This window comes from Melospiza georgiana, chromosome 4, assembly GCF_028018845.1.
Source record: "Melospiza georgiana isolate bMelGeo1 chromosome 4, bMelGeo1.pri, whole genome shotgun sequence".
Taxonomy (NCBI): domain Eukaryota; kingdom Metazoa; phylum Chordata; class Aves; order Passeriformes; family Passerellidae; genus Melospiza; species Melospiza georgiana.
Genome location: NC_080433.1, coordinates 65,936,234 through 65,957,686, shown reverse-complemented (window position 1 = coordinate 65,957,686; position 21,453 = coordinate 65,936,234). Strand labels below are relative to the sequence as shown.

Genomic DNA, 21,453 nt, shown 5'->3' with positions numbered 1-21,453 from the left:
TTTAGCATTTGGTACAGGTTAAATGAAGTCTGAAATGAGTAACAAGTGAAGTTTAAAGTTTGAAATTATCTATTAGAAAAGAAAAAATATCAGTGGAAAAGAGGTCTTCAGAGACCTCTTGGCCTGTGTAAAATATTATCTCAGAATAAGCATTTCTCAGGTCTGGGTTCTGATACTATCTTGTATGGTAGTTACTAAGTGGACCCAACATGTGGGTAGGCACATGTTAATGAGAGAATGTTTGACTTTTTATCAGTTCTTCATAGTGTCCCTGTTTATTCTGTCATTGCTGCTTTTGACAGTGCTGTGACTTGACAACTGTCCCTGAGTGATTGTCCTTTCTGGACTCTCTGAAGTCTGGGTGTCAAGGACACATTTCTGTTATTCATGAAACTTTGCAATGCATTTCAAGGTTGTTTGCTTTGTAGATGTGTGTTTAGTATCTCTTAATAGTCAAACAATGAGAATTTAATTGACAATATTGCATGTCTTCCCTTCTTAGGGATATTTACTGTTTTGAGTTTACTGTTCTCTTTATGAAGTCAACTCTGTGTTCTCACAGCATGAATGCTCTTTATGATCTATGAGTTAAGAGAGCTTTATCTTTTCACCATATTTCTGAAGTTCATTAACATTTTCCCTCTTCAGTTCTCTGCCAATGGATTACAAAGAGAAAGCTTGGTGCTGTTTTAGTCCCAATCAGCCACCCTACAGAAGTAGCACTTTTTATCCTTAAGCAGTTTGAGAAGCTTGAATTCCATTCTCTGATTGGCATTCAAGTAAGCTCTGATGTTCCTTCAAAATGAAAATTAGATAGACTTGAAGCTTATTATTCTCTAGAAGAAGCTCTATCTACTTTAGGCATTTGCGAAAGTCTTACACAATTCAGGACTCCATGGCTGGTGTGAGCTGTCCAGCTTCAAGTCAGATTGTGTATTATTAGGAAAGGTTCCCTGAGGAAGTGAAAGGGTAGTCTTGTCCTTCCTCAGAGTTAAAGTAAAACATCTCAAGCCTAGAGGGTCACCATTGCTGTGGTCAGGCAGGAAAGCTGAAACACACCCTGCACTGATCTTCATGGCAAGTACAAAAGTGAAGGTACACAATTCACATTTTTCTTTGCCTACGTGGCATGCATGCCTTGCAGTTTCATTGGTGTTACAAGCACCGGTGAATTGCACCTCTGAGGCATGAACCTTACAGTATTTCTTCTTGGCAGTTGTGAGATTGTCCCCTGAACCTCTCTCTCTTTTCCTGAGACCATTAAGGACTTGGAATTTTATGCAGTCTGTCACAGGAGAGTGTCTGGCTCCCAGTATTGTAGTGTGGTAGCCTGTTGTCCTTGTGACAGTGAGCATTTTTTGCTCAAGAACATACTTTAGTGTTGCACTTTATTTTACAGGCTGGCCAGATACAGATGTGAACTGTTGTTTTGGATAATTTGTATTGGAAAATAATTCTAGTAATTCAAAGAAGGTGAAATGGATACTGTGACATTTTAACAGTAATGTTTGTTCTCTTTTCCTGTTGGGTTACTAGATTCATTAAATGCCTTCTCAAGACAAGCTCCATGTGTAGGATTTACTCTGCCTGGCTCTCGTGTTCCAGCTGTACTGGCATGAAAAGATAATGTGCAGATTCCTCTACTTCCCAAAATGCTGTGGTTTCCTTTTTCTCTCAAGAGCGTCACCTGCTCAGACACCATCCAGAATTAGATCTCTGCACATTCTGTCTTCCTTGAGAGAAGATGCTAGCCACATTTATAACTCTGAGCAATGGTTTTTTTCAGGATCTGCGAAGTGCATTCCTGTAGGGATTTCCTTTGATGAGGAGATAGGGCATTGCAAAGCTTAATGAGCATTCTATGCTAGTTATTCACATCTGAGTGCCACTGCCTGCTAATGAGGCTCTACTGGAGCCAGCTGGCCTATTATGTGGAGTTCTTTTTCCTGTCATTTTGCTGTGAACATAACTGATAGAAAAATACCTGAACTTCCTATATTTGTCCTGTCCTTTTATCTGTGGGTGTGACTATCAGAGGGCCAGGCTCTGCAAATTCAGGGATAAGCCTGTAAATTTTTGAGTGACCTGAAAGATGTTCCGTCCTCTGCCTCATTGCAATTCCAGCTTGCAAAATTGGAGGCTCTTTTTTTACCTCTCAGATTTGAATTTCCACATAAATGGCCATCTTTTACACAGGCTCTATAAAGGTCCTCCTTTCAGTCCTTGTTAAAGCCCAAGTATTCTTCAGTGTCCTTTTAAACTTCTCTTGGTGCTGCAGATGTGGTGTCTCAATTGTGGAATCATTTATTCTGAGGAGACAATAATTATTTCTCAAGACTGTATCTTATACAGACATGCAGGTATTGTTGAAAACCTTTCTTTGATAATGGTTGTCTGTTCTGTTCCTCTAACAATGATCCTCTACCTGCTCCTTCAAATACTGTCCAAAAAGAGGTGATCACTGTAGAGAAGCCTACAGGTTCTGGACTCTCAAGCCAGTAGGCACACTGAAATGTAGATTTTCACATTTTATTTTCCTTTATTTATTTACCAATTCACTTAGGATAAACCAACTTTTTTACACAGGATAAGTGGCAGAAGAGGGAAACTGAATTGCATGCCATCAGCTTTGTGACTTGAAAACTTACCTTGTGCTCTCTGTATCAGTTGTAATTTTCATACATGATATTAAGGAACTAAGGTGATATGGTTGTGTATTTTGCAGAGGAATTCCTGGGAAGAAGTGTGGAACAGTCATAGTAACAGCAGAGGAACTAGGGTGTTGCAGAGTAAGTGTGCTCATTGCTTTCCAAAAATAACATGACAATTATTTTGTGATTTTACACTGCACTGGATAGTTAATGGTATAACTTACAAATTTGCATTTTGTGATTTATGTAAGAAGTTAGAATATTGTTTTCCTTTAAGTTGCTCTTAGTTTCAGGGAGAAGAAGCAGAAAGAAGCAGAAGCCAATGCTCAATATCTCTTGCAGTCTCTCTAATGCTCCTTCATGTCCTCACTCTCTCAGTCTCTTGTAATGTCTCAGCAGCTGTCACATACTTGATCTTCTGGATTTTTGTACTTTATCTAAATTTTTACAGCTCATATTCAGAATGTCAGAGTTTTGGAATCATTGCATTGCTGAAGTTGGAAAAGACCTTGGAAGATTGTCTAGTCCAATACTCCTGCCCCTCTAAGGGCAGGTTACTCAGGGCTCTGTGCAGTTGGGTTTTGAGTCCAAGCAATTTCCACAATTTCTCTGTTAAAGCTTTTCAGCACACTCAGAGTAAAAAGGTTTTTTCCTTATATTTAAGTTAAGTTATATTTAAGTTAATTTCTCACATTTCAAGTATGTACATATTGCAACAGTTTCTTCCTCTGGATGCCACTAACCATAGGCTGTTTATTCCCTAGTACCATGTACTTACACAAGTTGATAAACCTTCTGTTTTCCAGGCTAAATAGTCTCAGCTCTCTCTGCCTTTCCCCAGATGAGAGATGGTCCAATCCTTTAATCATTTTAGTGATGCTTTTGATGAAATTGCTTCAGGGTGTTTGTGTCTTCCTTGTACTGGGGAGCCTAGAACAGTGCTCCAGGAATGAAAAGTACTTCAGGAGTGGCCTCACCAAAGCTGATTCTCTTTAACTTACTGTCAGCACTCTCCCAAATGTAGCCCAGCAGGCTGTTGGCCTTTGCTGCCATTGATCAACTTGGTGTCCACCAAACCCTCTCAGTCCTGTTCTGCCATGCTGCCAAGGTTTGGCCTGCAGCCTGTCCTGCTGCATAGGATTTTTCCCCTTCACGTGCAGTACCTGGCATTTTGCTCTGTTGATCCCCTTGAGGTTCATCTTTGTTAGTTTTTCCAGCCTGTACAGATGTCTCTGAATGACAGCATGACCATCTGTTGTATAAACTGCTATTTCTAGTTTTGTATTGTTTGCAAACCTGCAGTGGGTCTACTCTATCCATCATCCAGGCCATTAATGAAGATGTTCAGCATTCTTGGCCCATTTTTGATGCCTCAGGTACACTGCTAGTGACTGGTCCCAGGTGGACTTTGTGCCATTCAATATGACCCTTTGAAGCCCAGCAGTTCAGCCATTTTTCAGTGTCCCTCACTGTCCAGTTTTCTACTCTATAATTCATTAGTTAATGATTTAGGGGAGGCACTGTATAAGGCCAAGCTAAGGTGAAGAATAAACAACATCCACTAGGCTCCTCTCGTTCAATCAGCCACTCATTTTGTGAGGAAAGGTTTCCAGTGGATCAGGCATTAATTTCGCCTTTGTAAATCCTTTCTGATGTCTCTTAGCCACCTTCTTGCTTTTCCTGTGTTTACATATGTTTTCCAGGATTTTTTGCTCTCTCATCATCTCAAGGCTTGAGATAAAACTGTCTTGGATCCTCTTGCCCTTTCTCAAAGACAGGAGAACTTCCCCTGAACATCATAACTTTAGAGAGGTAACTGAAGGTGGCCCCACAGTAATATTGGCCAACTCCATCAGCACTCTCCGGTGCATCCTATCAAGTCCCATGGGCTTCTGTATGTCTGCTCTGTTTTAAATGTTCCTTTCCTGGTCCTCCTCTACCAAGCACAAGTTATCCTTGTTCCAGACTTTCTCAGGTCTGGGTTTCAGGTTTCCAGGAGTCTCCAAGGCAAATCTTAGCAGTAAGATAGAAAGCTATGAGAAAGACATAGAAAAGCTGTGAGAAACATGGACCTTGCAATGTCCTTTGTCACCTGGTTTCCTGCCCCACTCAGTGGTGAGCCCACATTTTCTGTCATCATCCTCTTGTTGCTGTTGCGCCTCAAGATCTGTTTATGGAACAATCTTCCAGCAGCCCCTGCCCCAGTTAGCTGGTGATTCTGCTGCAAGTTTATCTTTGCATTCACAATCTTTTTCTTGTTCTTGACTTTGCCCAAAGAGATGCCATGTGTGACTTCCAGTTTGCCTGATCACAGCAAAGAAACTTGTCTCTTATTTGTTGTCAGGTTGGATGTACTTGGTACCTTTCAGGCTCATTTTCTTGAAGGTTCCAGACTCTTAAGAGCCAGCAGCCATTTGCTTGGCAGGCAGTAGGAACAGACAACAACAGCTCTAAGTCACTGAAGGAATGAGGCTGAGCCGTGCCTGACTGGAATTTTAAAAATTACTTTTAATATACTTTCCTTGCCTATGCATCTACTTCTTTCAGAATGCTTGATATCAGGAAATCCTTGAAAAATCCAAAGCCTTTTTAGCATAGAAAATTGTTCTTTTTCTGGTGTCCCTACAAAGAAATTCTTGGTACCAACCATTCAAACTGCGCTATGAAGACATTGCACAAATGTGGATATGTAGGGAGCATTTGGAACACAGATACCCCCTTTTATTTTGTTTCCTATTTGCATAGTTTAGTCAAATTTTGTTTAGTATAGTAGAGTGCATGCAGTCTGTAATTTTTTGTTATTACCCATTTCAGGATTCAGTTTTAATGCAATTTTGTGCAAACAAGCTAGACAAGAAGGACTTCTTTGGGAAATCTGATCCTTTCCTTGTGTTTCATCGAAGCAATGAAGATGGCAGGTAGGTGCCTGTTAAGTATTTTTGCTGCTAATCATTAGGCAACTTAATTATTTACAGACAATATAGTTCTCATTTTTTTTTACACTTTCCAGATGAAGCTGTGTTTCTTTTATAATGTTTGTTGGACTTCAATTTGTCGTGTTAGGCAATATAGGAATAAAACTTTTACAAGAAATTGATCAAACACTGCAATTGAGGGTTTTAAGAGGTAAATGTCTCGTAAATATAGAGCACTATGACAATTAATAGTAATCAAATAGCTAAATAGTGTTACTTTTGTGAAGATATGGTATGCATTTGAATTAAATAGAATTCTCAGAAAAATTGTAGATGCAAAATACGCTAATGCTTAGAAATTGTGTTTAGATAAAAACATTTTATGATGCAAATTTAAATTAGGAAGTCTCTTTTATCTTTTTGACATAGTTCCAGGAAATTGAATTTAAAAATTCCTGAAATAGAACTTAATTTTTTTACAAATGGCTGTTTGCTTCATTAATGCTTTAATTTGTTAAAGTAGACTGATCTCTTCTGTTCACTGCTAAGCTTTGACATGCACTGCTCAATGCAACACTCTGCCTTTGTGGGGACCTACTAGCATGTTAAGTTTTCTTGGAAACTGAAAGTCCTCACATCTAACATGTACCAAACCAAGTATCATCATACATGATGCTACTTTTCTGTGTAGCTTAACTGGAACAGTTGTTAACATAAATCTGTTTATGGGCGTGTGCATCTATTACCTGTTTTTTTTTGTCTTGGAGGCAGATGATAGGAACAGTATCCTGAGTAAACACTGCAAGCCTGGAGGAGTTACGGCTCCTTTGTGAGTGGCATTGAGGTCACTTGTGAAATTTCTCTGGGTGTTACTGGGAGTGCTGGCACGCGCAGCCTGAAAGTGTAGGTGTTTGGTTGGGGTGCAAGGAGGACATTCCCTCAGAGGATAACTTCAGTTGCAACTGGATGAGGAATTTCAGTAATGATTTCACCAGTGACCTTGTTCTTGCTTTCTTTTGAACAGTTCAGTCCCCAAGATGGGGGTTCAAAAGAGGTATTTTAATTTTGCATCATTTAGAGAAAGCAGAATATGTGAATACAGTTCATGAGAGAAAGTGATCATTCAGTCTCAGAGAGAATTACATGTTTTACCTGAGACAGCCCAGGTTAAAAAATTATGGACATAAAATGGGGAAATAAAATCTGAAAGCCATTATTCCCTTGGCTCAGTTTCTTAATCTCTAAGCAAGAGTCAGATCGTCACAAGATTGTTTCCTTTCTGGATCTGTGACTAATTCCTGCATGTACAAGGTCTGTTTCAATTAGTGGGGTGGAAACTGCTCTTCCCTGAAATACTCACTGCATGATTGTAGTTTCTGTTGAAGTTTTGGGTAAAAACATTTAAGATTAAGAGTTGTTTAGCACTTTAGTCTGTAATCTCTCTCCAGCAGGTCTCTTCAGTCTTCCCTTCCTTCTGATTTCACCATATTTCTCTTTTTCTTACCTTATATTTTGTATGCACATTGTATATATGAATTCTTACAGTTCTTTTCATTCCGTCATCGATGATGCAAAAGAAAAAGTAAATAATACAAAATGTATCTTAATTAATTTTTTTGTATTAATTGCAGTTTTACAATCTGCCACAAAACAGAAGTTGTGAAAAATACATTGAATCCAGTGTGGCAGGCATTCAAGATTTCTGTCAGAGCACTCTGTAATGGAGACTATGACCGGTAAGGTGTAGCTTAAGCTTTTTTGCATATACATATTTTTTCTCCCTAATTTGTGTGTTCTTTATTTAATCAACATTTTGAAATGATAATAGGTGTTCAAAACCATTCATCACATCAAAGAATTTAGAAAAATAAAGTAAATATGCTTAACCTGTAGGAAATGCTAGTGGTGTTTTCTGGAAAAGGCTCTTTGCTCTCTATGGTGTGAATTAGAAACAGAAATAAAAGACTGATTTAAAGCATGGTCTCTGTGACAAGTGTACAAAAATATTTTTTAATGTTTCAATGAAAAACAATGATGATCTTTTTTTCTTGAGTGACAATGCAATGTCAGAGGATGCTGATAAATGAAAGGCTTTAAAATACATAGATCAGTAGATGAGAAGCACAGAAGGTAGTCATCTTCAGATTTGAGGTTTTCAGTGGTGCCATGCAAAAGGATCTATCTTCAGGTGGTAATAATAACATGTTTTTAATCAACATCTTACCACTAATAAGAAACAAATTAGTTCAGTGGAAATGGGTATTTTTAGACTCCTTAAAAATGGCCGTGTTGGTTACTCTTTCACTTAGACGCAGTAAAAACGAAGCAATTTTTTAATGAGCATACTCAAATAGAATTTTTTACTTGTTTTTGGGTTAATGTGCATAATGCATAAGCAAAATAGTATTCATTAAGCTAGTCTCTGAACACTGCACTGTTTATCATATTAAAGAAATAAGTTTTCATATTAATTAGAAAAGATGTTGTGGTGCAGGCATATTGAAATAACTCCAGCATTCCAAATTAAGGGAACTTGAAAGTGTAATAGCACTCCTCAAATTATTTTTGTGTATCTACTGTTGACCTGCTTTCAACATGATGTGCTCAGTGAATAAAGGCTCCATGGAACTTCATAGTCCTACATACAGCAATCATGTTTCAAATTAAGAAGTGGTCCTTAGCTCTCAGATTGATTCAAATTAACCTGCTGATAGTCCAGAAAGAACTTCAGTCCAGAAAGAGGTTTGGGTTTTTTTAGTTAGAAAGCCCTTCTTTCTAATGGTGAGGATTGACTTCCTGACATCCACATGGTAACACATAAAAACACAAACCCCAGAGGTCTCTTTCAGATAGTGATAGTTTTCACAGATAAAGTTTTGGTGCTCTGCATTCTGTGATAGATGGGAATAATGTCATTAGTAAAAATATGTCATGGTAAATGTTTATTCTGATGTTGGGGACACTAAATATTCAGCTAGTGCATGCTTCTGACTGAACTCTGTCCACATTTTCATATGGAATGACCAGGATTTGCTTAATTTTCCTCAAACTATGCAATTATACAGTGTTTTCAGACATCACAGGAATGGCATTTCAGTACTTAGTGTCTAATGTGTCTTTGTTCTTTTTTTCTCCTAGTATGAGCTTTCAAAAAGCACTTAGTTACTTTCTGCATAAAAGTTTTAAAACAGAGATACCCATCTCTAACCTTGATTATTTTTAAATGAAAGGGGTTTTTTAATATTAAGCTAGGAAACCCATCCTCTAAACTGTGTCCTTTAAGGTAAAGGTTAAGTTTCAGTATGTGAAGATTGGAAAGGTCTTTTAATATCTTGCAAATCATGCAAAATAGATAAAAGTCAAGATCCGTAATTAATCCTTTAATATGAAATAAATTTCATATTAAAGAGAGGAGCTTTATTCAAGGATGAATTGCTCTTACTGCAGTTACCTGTCTGAAGATCCTTCTCAGGAATTTATCTTGATATTCTTAATAATTTATTTTGATCTGAGTTTTCTCACTGAGATGATTCTGCTATTTGGACACAGATTTGTTAGACTATTCAAAACTTAAATCCAACTAAACCTTACATAAATCTTAACTTAGTGGTGTGTTCTGTCTGTCATAACAGGTTTTGAAATGGAAGTAAAATAAATTGTCTAGGGAAAAAAATGTTGTGATATTGCCTTTTTTTGCTGAATTCCTCTGAAGGTGAAAGTAGTTTCCTTTGAATGTTGAAATACTTGGTAGGGTAAGAGGTTTGAAGTTGTTTTTCACTTTGTTCTGCAGAACAACTTTCACTTTCATCCGTTTTCATTGTAAGGGAACTTAAATCCAACCTGAATTATGCAAGAGCTGTAAAATACAACAAATGGTTAGGAGCCTTTAAATTTGAGTTGAAAAGAGGTACATGCAGACAAAGCAAGTCCTTCTTTTCGTATTTTGAAATAACATAAAAATATGAAAAACATCCAGGTGTGAATTTTTTGATATTATATTGTATATAATATCAGCTGTTGCTCAGCTTTATCTCCAAAGAGGCCCTTCTTAGTAAAGAAAATTAATCAATAGTATTTGACTGTATGTAATTGGAAGAATAAGGAGCAGCTTCCATGGACGCAAATTGCAAAGTAATTGCTTAGATTCTTGTCCCCTCTATTAATAAGACCGCCCTGATGACTTCACTTCATGTGAAACTGTTCTGAAGAATAAGACTAAGTTACATTGTTGCTTAAAATATGGGAGGTGTTATTTTTCTATCCCATGTTCAGTTGATTTTAGGCCAAATTAACTGCTAGTGGTAGTTGAATTTGCTTACATATGTGCACTTTCTGTGGTAAAAGGAGATGAACAAAGCTGCCTAATATCTGTATCCTCATATATCTTTCCTCTTTCATCAAGGATGTTGATGATAATATGCTCTTTAATATTTGCATTTTAAAAAATCCACTCTTGAAGTATGTGAAATATGATTGATCTTTACTTGGAAAATATCTGGGTTTTCCTTTTTATCTGTTTCCCAGTCATCCCTGAAGCAAGGTTAGAGCTGCCCTCAAGGGTTCACTTTACTCTTAAGGAAACAGTTCTTCAAAAATTTGATAATACTTTAAAGTTTAAAGAATCATTTATTTAAAAACAACACAGAAAATTCAGAGCATCAGCAAGTAAAAATATGTTGGTCAAACTTCCAATGTGTTTAATTGTTTCCTGAGTTTCCAGTGTATTTAGCTTTTGATTTATGAATAAGTGTTGTGTAACCTGACAGGCTATTTACTGCCCCATGAGAAATGACTGAAAAATTCTGGTTTTTGAGTTTGACTTAATTAATGCACCCCTATGTTATTAATCTTAAAGGCAATCTGGGTACATATTTAACATTTTAATAGGGTTGTGTTGTTGTTTTGCTTTTTTTTTTTATTTTAGGACAATTAAAGTAGAAGTGTATGACTGGGATAGAGATGGAAGGTAAGACATCATTTCTGTAAAACTTAAGGGTTATTCCTGCATGTATCTACACATTGCAAAACATATAAATATTTAGTGTCCAGCATAATATTAGAGAAAGTTAGTTATTTGTCAATATTTAGAGGTACAGGTACTGGAAAAAACTCTTCTGTGGTACAGCTCTGTGTTTTGCAGTTGTGGTAAATGCTGATGCATTAGCCTATTTCAAACCTGCTGTGTGTATATTCATCCATGGAACATGATAAAATGCCTGCAGTGGCTACTCATGGTGGCCTAAATATTGGAATATAGAAGACACCTATTCATTGCCTTAATTTCACATTGGGTCTGAATGTTCATTTCCACATCTGTCTTCACCAAAATGTTATTGTAAACTCTGGAGTTGGAAGACCTGAGTTTTGTATAACCCCCTTGAGAGAGGACAGTGGAATATATGTGGAATTTCTGTTGCTAAATTCAGGAAGGATCTGTTGTTCTTAAGAGCTGTGAACCCCAGTGTACTGGCTGTACATTTCTTTCTGAAGAAATGAGCCTACCAGATTGCCTTTATTTTGACAGACAAGGTACAATTATCATTTAACACAGTGGATTGATACTTCTTGTTATTTTAAAAATGTTTGAGCTTGTATCTTCATACTTTAAATAGAAACTGTATTCATAAATCTTGGTACTAGAACTGAAATTTAATACAGTAATATGTTTATTTCCATTTATCTTTAAGTTAGTCTGGCTTAATTATTTCCTATTAATCATAATTTATATTTTAAAATATATGGATATGCACTTGCCTTTTGATTTTTAAAACCATATTATTTATTCTACAGTAATGTCTCTAATACAGCCAAAGCAATTTGCTTCTAGTACTATAGATAATGATATTGTGCTTCTGTGGCAATGTCTTGTAATCATAGTAGGCAAATTTATCCTGCTACTGTTCATTAACTTGCTGACAAAATCCAAAAGCCTTTTCAGCTCTCTTGTGTTATAATTTTGTCTTTTTGGTTTTCTATCATGAATCCTGTTGATTTACAAGCATTCTTATCTCACATTTACCCTCTATGAATACCTGCCAGTGTAAATTCATCCTTCTTGATTAGATATTCATTGGAGAGAAATAACATATATACATAACATATTCTAGCAATTAAAATAAGTGTATTTAAATTTAAAAAGCCATGCTAGCAAAAAATCATTGCATCCCTATTAGAATTTCTATTAACATTCTTTTCTGAATGAGATTTGGCAAATCCTTAAAAATTTTATGTGTTTGTGTATAAACCACATTTTTTGAAAATAAGCTAGCAATGAAAAGTTAAATCGTATTGCCACATTAATAAAAAACAAGGATTATGTTTTATCAAGGTATCAAACCCCATGTGCTGCCGCACTTTATCCAAAATCTGTAAGATTTAAAGGAAAAGGAAGAAATCTGACAAATAACACTAAGTAACTGCCAGTCTGATTGAAATCTGGAACATACTGTGCATTTCAGGCAATCATCAGCCTCTCCAGTCTCAAATAGTTTCAAATATTACCTGTGTTTCCTCACATCACAATTGGAATACCTATAAAGTTAATATCTAAAAAACAAAATGAAGGACACCATTTACATGTTTTCCTTTTTATTCTAATGATATGATTTTTTGCTGCTTTTTGCTTTCTGTCTATTTTAAATTTAGAAGCACACAGAGCACTGACATCTTTAATGTAAAATTCCTCTGAAAGGTGACATGGAACTCATCTTACATGACTTTAGACAATGCAAAAATCAGACAAGTAGATTGAACTAATCATTTAAGCTACTTCAGAGGCTTACAGGGGAAAATGGTCTGATTGAATCCATCCTACCTGGAATAAATTGCCAGCTGGTGGTGTCTATAAACCTACAGGGTGATCATAGCAAAACCTAAGTGCCCAGTTTAACTCTGACATTGCCAAGTATATCTGAAATTAATCCCATTCAAGAGTTACTCTAACAATTTTTTGTACAACTCTGCTGTTCCTCAGTTTATATTAATTTCCATCTGTGATGGACAGTTTTTATAAGCTGTTGTTACACCAGCTGGACACTTCACCACACTGGATCTTTTTGCTCCAGAGATGTGCAGACTGGGCAGGTCCAATCTTTGAAAGATTGCCTGCTCTCCAGATAGCAAAGCAAGTTATTCTGAATATTACAGGCTGTTCTGCAATCAGGAAGACAGAATTACAGCACATATACTTGATTTCTGAATCATGACTTGACTGGATTTTGACTTCCTGAGTCTTGACTGAGAAGTTTTTTTCCCTTTTCCCCATTCTGTGTTACCTGTGCTTTGGCAAATAGCACCATGGTGCTTTGGGTTGAGCTGCTTCCTTCATGTTCCTAAACTACATTGTTGAAGTAATTGAAATGTAATATCATGATCATATTGTTGTCATCAAATAGCTCTTATTTATTTTCAAATATTACACAAAGCTTCTTGACAAAAAGTAATGCATTTGTAACATTAACACTATTGGTAACATTAACACTATTAATTACTAAACATCCTTTGTGTCAAACCAGTTTTTGCATAAAAAATTTTGCATTAAGATTGTCAAAATGTGAACAACTTGTTCTGAGCTTCTAAGAGCTGTGACAAACCCCAAAATATTTAATGCTATAAGAAGTCACAAAAGTTGGTTTTGTTACTGGGCCAGTTGTTTGACAGAGTCACATTTTTAGGTTTTTTTTATTGAGTGTCATTATATATGAAGCAGACAGATATAACAGAAGGAAAAAAAATAAGATACTGCACAACTTCACATTAGCAATACTATGATATTTTTAGTTCTCTCTAAAAAGTTTCTCATTTAATTTCAGAAAAAAAATCACTTTGTATACATGTTGCGAAAGTCATTTCACAGTCTTGACATTTATGAACTGTTACATAGAAAAAGGGGGGGTTTATAAAGGTGTAAATATTGTCATGCTAAGCTGGGGCCACAGAAGCATTCATCTGAGAATGCCAATACTGCAGGAGAGATTTTGAATTTCAGATTCTAAGCTCTTCCACCTTATTTTTTGTCCTTCATCTTCCTTCTCCACCTAGGTAGTTGATTTTTACATTCTTGCGTTTTATCCTTATTCATTATGATTGTCCTTTCCTCTCTTTTTTTTTTTCCTTTAGATAATAAAAAAATTCAAAGTTTATACAATTTTTAAAATTATTTTCAGCACTTCAAAACACAGGGCTAAAAGTGGAAAACCTAGGGAGATGGGCTTTAAAATAATGTTGTGTGCTAAGACTCTCTTTTTCAATGTTCTGATATGCCACTCATGGATAAAAATTTAGGAAAATTTGGTGTTGGGCAGGCAAGGAGAGTAAGTACTTTGGATTCTCAATCCAGAGACTAATAAGGAGATCCATTTGCTGAAGTGTGATGATTAATATTACAATATTTTCTTAATGACTTATACATCTGTCAAAGGCACGTTTTGTCCAGCAGGCACTCAGCCATCAGTGCCAGTCTCGTGGGGGCATGTCCATCCCCCTGAGTGCCCAAAGCAAAGATCCTGGCTGATGCTCTTCCAAGTGCACAGGGCTCTCAGGCTGGTTCTGTTTGCCCAAACCTTTGCAACGTGATTCATCAGAGGAATCACATCTTTCTAGCTCATGTTTGGATATAGCCATAGGGAAAGGAGCTTTCCAATGTCTCTTGGAATTACAGCAGCAATTACTTTTGAGCAGTACAGATTCTTTTGCTCCCCAGGGACGGTCCTGTCTGGCATGGCTCGTGTTTCCTGTTTGCTGCAGCATGTTTGTAGGTAGTCATTGAACTGTTGTTTGGATTTCTGCCTTAAATATAGAACCTGATTTGAAAATGAAAGGTTAGAACTGTTAGGAAAGGGAAAAGTTCTATTTTAAGCAATATATATTTTTCTCCAGTGCCATGGTTACCCAAGGTTAAATACAAATACACCTTGTGGATGCTTCCTCTATTCCCTGCTCAAATAGTCCTTGCAGTCTGGAGGGCATTTCAGCAGAGATATACCTCCAAAATACATTTCTTAAGAGACGTCTTTGTTTTGGAAGCAATTTGATGATCTCCCAGCTGAAAGGGGAGTGTTTCATGTGAGGTGGTCCCTTTTGAATCTGGGTAATGAGAAATATCTTTAACATAGAGTATTTCTCAAGCTTTCTTACAGTATGCTTTGCTTATCAGCATGAGGACTGAACCTCTTATTTGTTTGATTTACATATTTTGTGAATTCATGCTGATTTCAGAAAATGAGCTTTATATTTGAGGGGTTTTTTGTTTAATTTCATTATGAATAAAGCAAGAAAGAAATTTCATGTTGCTACGGATTGTTTCCATTTTTCATCTTGCAACATTCAGATTTATTTAAATTTGCTTTTAATATTTATAGCTTAATTAGAACTGTGCTGAATTTCTTAAAAAGAAGTTTTGCAAGTCACAAAGTCATAAAACTTTGCATTTCTATTGTAGCTTACCACTGGAGGGAAGGTAGAACAGTTAGCTTCATAGCTCACCAGATGTGGAGGCAGAGTGTAGAGGAAATGCAATGCCTTCTTAGGGCACAGCTGGAGCAGCACTGGGGAACGTTCAGCTGGGCAGAGCAGAGAATGGAGTGGGACTTTTGGGAGCTCTGCAGTTGGGGCTGAGCCCTGCAGCCCTTCCACCCCAGGTGCCTCTGAGGTACAAACCTGCAGCTCAGTCACATCTGGCAGCCCTGTGGGTGCTCCTGAGCCTGGGCACCTTCCCCAGGGTGCTTCCCCTGCCACATCCCCCTGGGGCACCGTGCTCACAGTGCTCCTGGGCAGTGTGCCAGCCCTGCTTATGCATTGGCAAAGCAGTTTTAAAACTTGAACGACAGCACAGGAGTGCCAAATGTATTCCTGGAGCGGGAATAGAGTTTAGAAAGGAGAAGCTTGATAACCTCTGCTTTGTTGTTAGGCTGAGATCTGCTTTCCAATAATACTATAAGCTGGGTAGCCTCAATGGATTGCTTTTCTCTTCCCAGATGGGAAGACAGAGGAGCTGAAATAAGCTTTGGGTCCTCCTCTTACAATTTCAGTGTCATGTTACACAGATTGGGAGGGCTGCTCTGTGACAGTGTTCACAGGGGTGCGAGGATGAGGGAAGAGACGAGGATCTGACTCCATGCTTCAGAAGGCTTGATTTATTATTTTATTATATATTATATTAAACTATACTAAAAGAATAGAAGAAAGGATTTCATCAGAAGGCTAGCTAAGAATAGAAAAAGAAGGAATGAATAACAGAGGCTTCTGTCTCGGACAGAGAGTCTGAGCCAGCTGACTGTGATTGGCCATTAATTAGAAACAACCACATGAGACCAATCCCAGATGCACCTGTTGCATTCCACAGCAGCAGATAACCATTGTTTACATTTTGTTCCTGAGGCCTCTCAGCTTCTCAGGAGGAAAAACCTAAGGAAAGGATTTTTCATAAAAGATGTCTGTGACACTGGTCTTTTCTGGTTTAAGTTACTTCTTTCCTGTGTTCAGTAACTCCCTTTCTCTCACATAGCCTCATACACAGTTCAGAGCCTCTAGTGCCAGTGGTCATCCACTGAGGAAATGGTGACAGTTTTTGGCAGCCTGCTCTGTTTTTTCAGGTTCTGTAAACTTACATTGGGGTCAGTCACTGATTTACAACATAGTCCTCATAGAGCAGCTAAGTTAAGCAAAAGACATCAAAAAGATTTAAGCTTATCCTTTCTAACTTTAAATTTGCATTACACAAAACAGAAGGAATAATAAAGATTTTTAAGCAAATTATATCTGTTGCCATTACTTGTCTCTTGGGTGTCAGTTCATATTGGCTGTGTGTCTCTTTTGCATTAATAGTTAAAACACATGTTTAAATTCCTAAATATTGTCCTTTTGATTTAAAATCTTATTTTTCAAACAGCCATGATTTCATTGGAGAATTCACAACAAGTTACAGAGAGTTGTCGAGAGGGCAGTCTCAGTTCAATGTTTATGAGGTAAGTATTACAAGTATTTACTCACTCTCAGGAAATAAATGAGAAAACAATGGACAACACTGAAAACAAAGGAAAGCTATTATTGCCACTAATGAGAAGGCATATGTATGGCTATAACCCTTTTTTTTTTTGCTTCTGTATGATGTGCAGGTCTTTGGTATTCCTTAAGGTATCCTTTAATTGGTCTCAGACTGCTGCCATTAAACTTCAGTAGTTTCATAGTCCTAATATAGGTAACAGCAAATATAATGGTTTAGGTGAGCACTAAAGAAGTCAGGGAAGGAGGGTGCTCCAGTTATGTGCTGCACTTTTATTTTGAAGATGAGCAAAGGTGCTGCTGTGCAGAGCAGGACCAAGATAACTGAAAGCCATGGCTTTTGTCTCAGTTAGATCCAAAATCAGCCCCAGAGTTACAGCAAGTTATTGCAGTTTCCTGTGAATAGTGTCATAACACAGATTACTGTGTGCAGTGAAAATGTCCTCTCCTGTTGTATCACCGACACAAATCCTACCCTGCCAGGAGTATTCTGTCATAACATCTTAAGTAATTTTTCAGTTTCTTAAATATGGTGTCAGTATCATACTCCCAGGGACAGCATACATTTCCTAAACAGCTCATGTCTGCAATCCTCCATACTTGGGTACTGCTTCTTCTGGGTTAGTCTGTGCAGTATCAGAGCACAGGATACTGGGCAAATTCTCTTTTAAACATTTTGCTTTTACAAACTAACCCAAGGCAGGTAGAGAAGTTTGAGTGAGTGTCCCATATTTAAAGATGAGGAACTTTGCTAGAACCACCTCTTTGCAATTGAGCTTTTTTTAATAGGTTCATTATAAGTCATGTAGCTTTCTAGGTTCCTGCTGGGATGTAAAATTTTCAGAGGCTAAAAAATGTTGTTTAATTGCTAAAGTTATCTGAAATTTGAAAAAGAACCCCATGTAAATATTATAATCATTATAGTACTGTGAATTATAGGAGAGAAACAAGCTGTCATTTAATTCATCTTTGCTTCCAAGTATATGCCTTGTTTCCCATGATATTTCACTCCAAGCTTTAGTGCAGTTTCTTGCAATTCCTGAGAAGCCAATTGCCAAGTTACCTGAAGCAGAAAGTTCAAATGAATCTTCTCTTTGGCATTTAATGACTGCTGGCAAGCAATATGCTGCTAATTCAGGCCTGACCATTGAATTCTGGAGAGCAGTGAATGCACTGCCACAGGGCAGACAGGCAGCCTGTTACCTTCATCTTCCTCTTCTGGGCAGATGTCAGCAGGAGTCACTTTCTGGCTAAAATTTTGGTTCCACAAGAATTGCTGCATTGTTTAATTGCCACCCTTACACAGGCTTAGTCTATTGCTCATCAGACACTGTTAAATGGAGGGGCAGGAGCTACTTGGGATTTTTTAAGTGTTAATGGGTGTATATGTGTGTAAAGGAGTAAAAGCTTGGCAGAATATTTACTGTATAACACCAGTGTGGCATACTGGGGAAACAGGGACTCACTTGTTGAACATGTTTTGGGGAGACTTCAAATCATCGTTGTCTCCTTCTGCCTTACATTTCACTGCTGTTCTGTGTTGTGCAAGGAATGGGATCTTTAAATGTAATCTCATTTTGGTTGGGGGAGAAAATATTTAGAAGACAAGCATTACTAGTTTGCCCATTTTCAGGCAAAATTCTTTAAATATTTTATAACAGATAAGTGACTAAGATTTCAATTGGGAATGTTTTCATTCCTTATCATGTTCAGAACATCTGTGAGTAGTTTACAGTAAAACTTGGCAGTAAGCCATAAGGCATTGAATTTCCTAGATATGTAGGAGGTGGCTGAATGACCTAATTAACAAAATAATGTTTTGCTTCCGATTCCATGTGCATTTCTGGAAAAGCAGCAGTACATTTTCATGTGTATGTAACAAAATTAACTGAGACTTGCTTTTTGTAGGTATTCAGGAGGGGAAGAAAATTATTGGTGGCTACAGTGAGGAATTTTATGTCCATAGGTTCCAGACATTCAAGAAAATGTTTAATGCTTTGTGGTCCAGCTCCATGAAGAATCTTGGGTATGGGGAGTGCACTAAAGCCCCCCCAAACTCCTGTATGCCAGTCAGGTGGTGATATTGAACATTTTCATGAAATTACCTATTTCAGGAAACTTGATCTTCCTGTCAGCAGATCCTGTATTGCACCGAGTACAGAAATTGGGAGTAGAACAACTCAGGTGTTTCTCAGGTGCTGTGAGGAGCAGATGGAAAAAGATTGACTGGATTGTGAAGAGATGCATTGTGAGGTGACAAAGTAGTGACACCATACACTGAAACACTGTGATCAGGAATGCAGAAAAAGGCAGAATTTTGGGAAAATTCAAAGAGTGTTTCACTGAGCTCTCAGATATAATGAACCTTCTCACCTCTGTTGCCCCCATCCCTTATTTGTCTAATATGAGTACCAGCACTGGCTCCCTGGCAAGTACCATGAAGATAAATTCGCTGGTTTCCAACATGCACTGAAAATAGAGCACTTTCTGCATTGAAAATACCTTACACTTATCTTCATATTGGATCATACTGCTTTAATGCTTGTATCTGTGTTTCTAGGTAATAAATCCAAAGAAAAAAGGAAAAAAGAAAAAGTATGTTAATTCTGGAACAGTAAGTAAATGTATTTTATGTTACTGGATGTTTTTCTTCTTGCTTCAAAGAGAGTGTAGTTGACTTGTAATTTAACAGGATTAGAATACAACTTTCTGTCAAGGCCACAATAAACTATTTACTTTTACACAGCATTTTATTTTTAGATGATTTTAATTTGAAGGGTTTGATAAAAAATTTGTCCAAATGTGCTGTCAAGTCGCCAGTGATTTTCAAAATAAGATCTACAAAAATTTCAGTTAAACAATTGAAACCATTGGACTGAAAACACTTTTTAATTTTTGTCTGAAACATACCTGCACTTTTACAAATAAATTTTCTTTTAAAATGTATCTGCTCAGTTAGCATTGTTAAAAGCTAGTATGCTTATCATGGCAAAATCAAAAAGAGTCAACAATTTTTATTACCAAGGGGTGTTTGTAAATTTATTTTGAAAGATCTCTTAGTATTGTTTGGAATGAGAATTTCTCTTGTTTGATTTGCATTCCATGTTCTGTTCTCATGTTTATGAACCATTTGGTAGCAATGCAATTATTTCCATTCAGCTCTTGCTCCGCTTTGATGTCCTGCCATCCATGATGTTCACACCATCATTTACAAAAAAGCGAAGATAAATTTTGAGGATTGGTATATTGGAAAACCTAATCAGTTACGAGAGATGTTTTGTGTAAACACATCCACCATGTGGGTTTTTTCCACATGAACAGTTCCACTCTTGAGTAGGGCTCAGTAGGGCTATTTTCATGCTGAAAAGTAGCCTTGAAGGAATGTTTTGAAATTCTCACATTCTTGTCTAAGTCTGTTTACCAGTGAGAAAATAAACACTTCTTCTTCTACCTTTGCTTTAAATTATGAAAAATTGGCAAAAGCAGCTTGCCTGCTAAAAATTACCATGCAATATCTAATTCATTAGGTAATTTGTTCTTTGCTAACATATTTCTTTTACTAAAATATATCATGTTAAAATCAAGTTGCAAGTCTATTGTCTTGAACTAGTGAGTGAGAAACTGATGTTAAGTGGTTGTTTTCAACCAGTGCTAAATTTTAGGTATGAAATCTGGCATAGGGTACAGAAGGGTAAAAAATATATTTTCACATTCAATTTTCATGTTAATTTTGGGTTAACATACTTTAACATCTTCACAAGTATCTGTCTTCATTTGAAAAAACATTTTACTAATATTTGAACAGACAAAATGAACTGTGTCTTGTTCTTTACTTCCAACTACGTCAAAATTTCCAACAAACAGTTAGCAATTTTCTTTCCTTTTTCCTTCTTTACCTTTTCTTTTCTTTTTCCTTCTCTTCTGTTGGTTTTGTAATTTATTTTTTTATATCAAGTCATCTCTGTCCCCATTTGCCCTTACTTCTAGTAGTCCTTCAGGCTTCCCTTCTGCTTCTCCACATGGTCACTTTCTTATGTGTTTGCCTGCAGTTTTGTTTTTCTTGTCCTCATCATTTACCCAAGATATTCTTCATCCCACAAATTTTTAAATTTTCAAGCCAGGCATAGGCTTGAAAGACCATAATTTTCATTAATAGGAGGTAGAATTCTGGAGAACTTAGAGTGGATATAAATAATTGACTGTTATCTCACTACTGCCTTTAAGGACTATGTACATACCGTGCATATCTCAATTTATTATTGCTTAACGGGTCATTTTGAATTCATGCAATCAAATTACATACTAAGCAGAAGTGTTTCACAATTCATGGTTAGTTTTAAACAAAGCCTAATAGAGAAATAAAAATTTCCCTGCATAAAACTTGAAGCATTAGTAGTCATTGCCTATATGTAAGTAAGTACTGCAGCCACTTTGGGAGTTGTTTGTTTCCATTTTTTGACTTTTAAAATCAGATGCAGTGAAAATATTTGCTTAAATTAATTAGGAAGAAGAGAATCAGCTGTAAGAGCAGATCAACCAATAATATTACTGTGTCCAGTGGGAAAATGCATAGAAATTTTGGTCTTTTTTGCAAGGCTATGCTACTAATAGCCTGGTAGAAGATTGTTATGGTCTTCTGTTCTCAGCTAGAAGGGCAGTTTGTGATTTTAAGCTTAGCTGATCACTCAGTCACACAGAACTGTGACAAAGGAAGTTGGATGGAAGACAGAATTACTACATGTAATCTCATTCTGAGTCTAAGTTTACAACATAGGAGTATTTTCAATTTTTATATTTTGCTGCAAGTGGACACAAAATTTTGTGTTAGATTTCCATTCCCTTTTTATTCCTTGTATCTTTATTCATGGATTTGCTGTGTAGTTACT

General features: G+C 36.8%; 1 protein-coding gene across 1 annotated transcript in view; it reads left to right on the top strand.

Moving 5' to 3' along the window:
• CPNE8 (copine 8) overlaps positions 1 to 21,453 on the top strand; it is a 69,883-nt gene that overhangs the window by 26,768 nt on the left and 21,662 nt on the right. The window contains exons 7-12 of the mRNA XM_058022236.1: positions 2,726 to 2,789; positions 5,466 to 5,569; positions 7,198 to 7,302; positions 10,491 to 10,532; positions 16,455 to 16,530; positions 19,128 to 19,181. Of these exons, the coding sequence (XP_057878219.1) occupies positions 2,726 to 2,789; positions 5,466 to 5,569; positions 7,198 to 7,302; positions 10,491 to 10,532; positions 16,455 to 16,530; positions 19,128 to 19,181 (445 nt within the window). The remainder of the gene's footprint in view (positions 1 to 2,725; positions 2,790 to 5,465; positions 5,570 to 7,197; positions 7,303 to 10,490; positions 10,533 to 16,454; positions 16,531 to 19,127; positions 19,182 to 21,453) is intronic.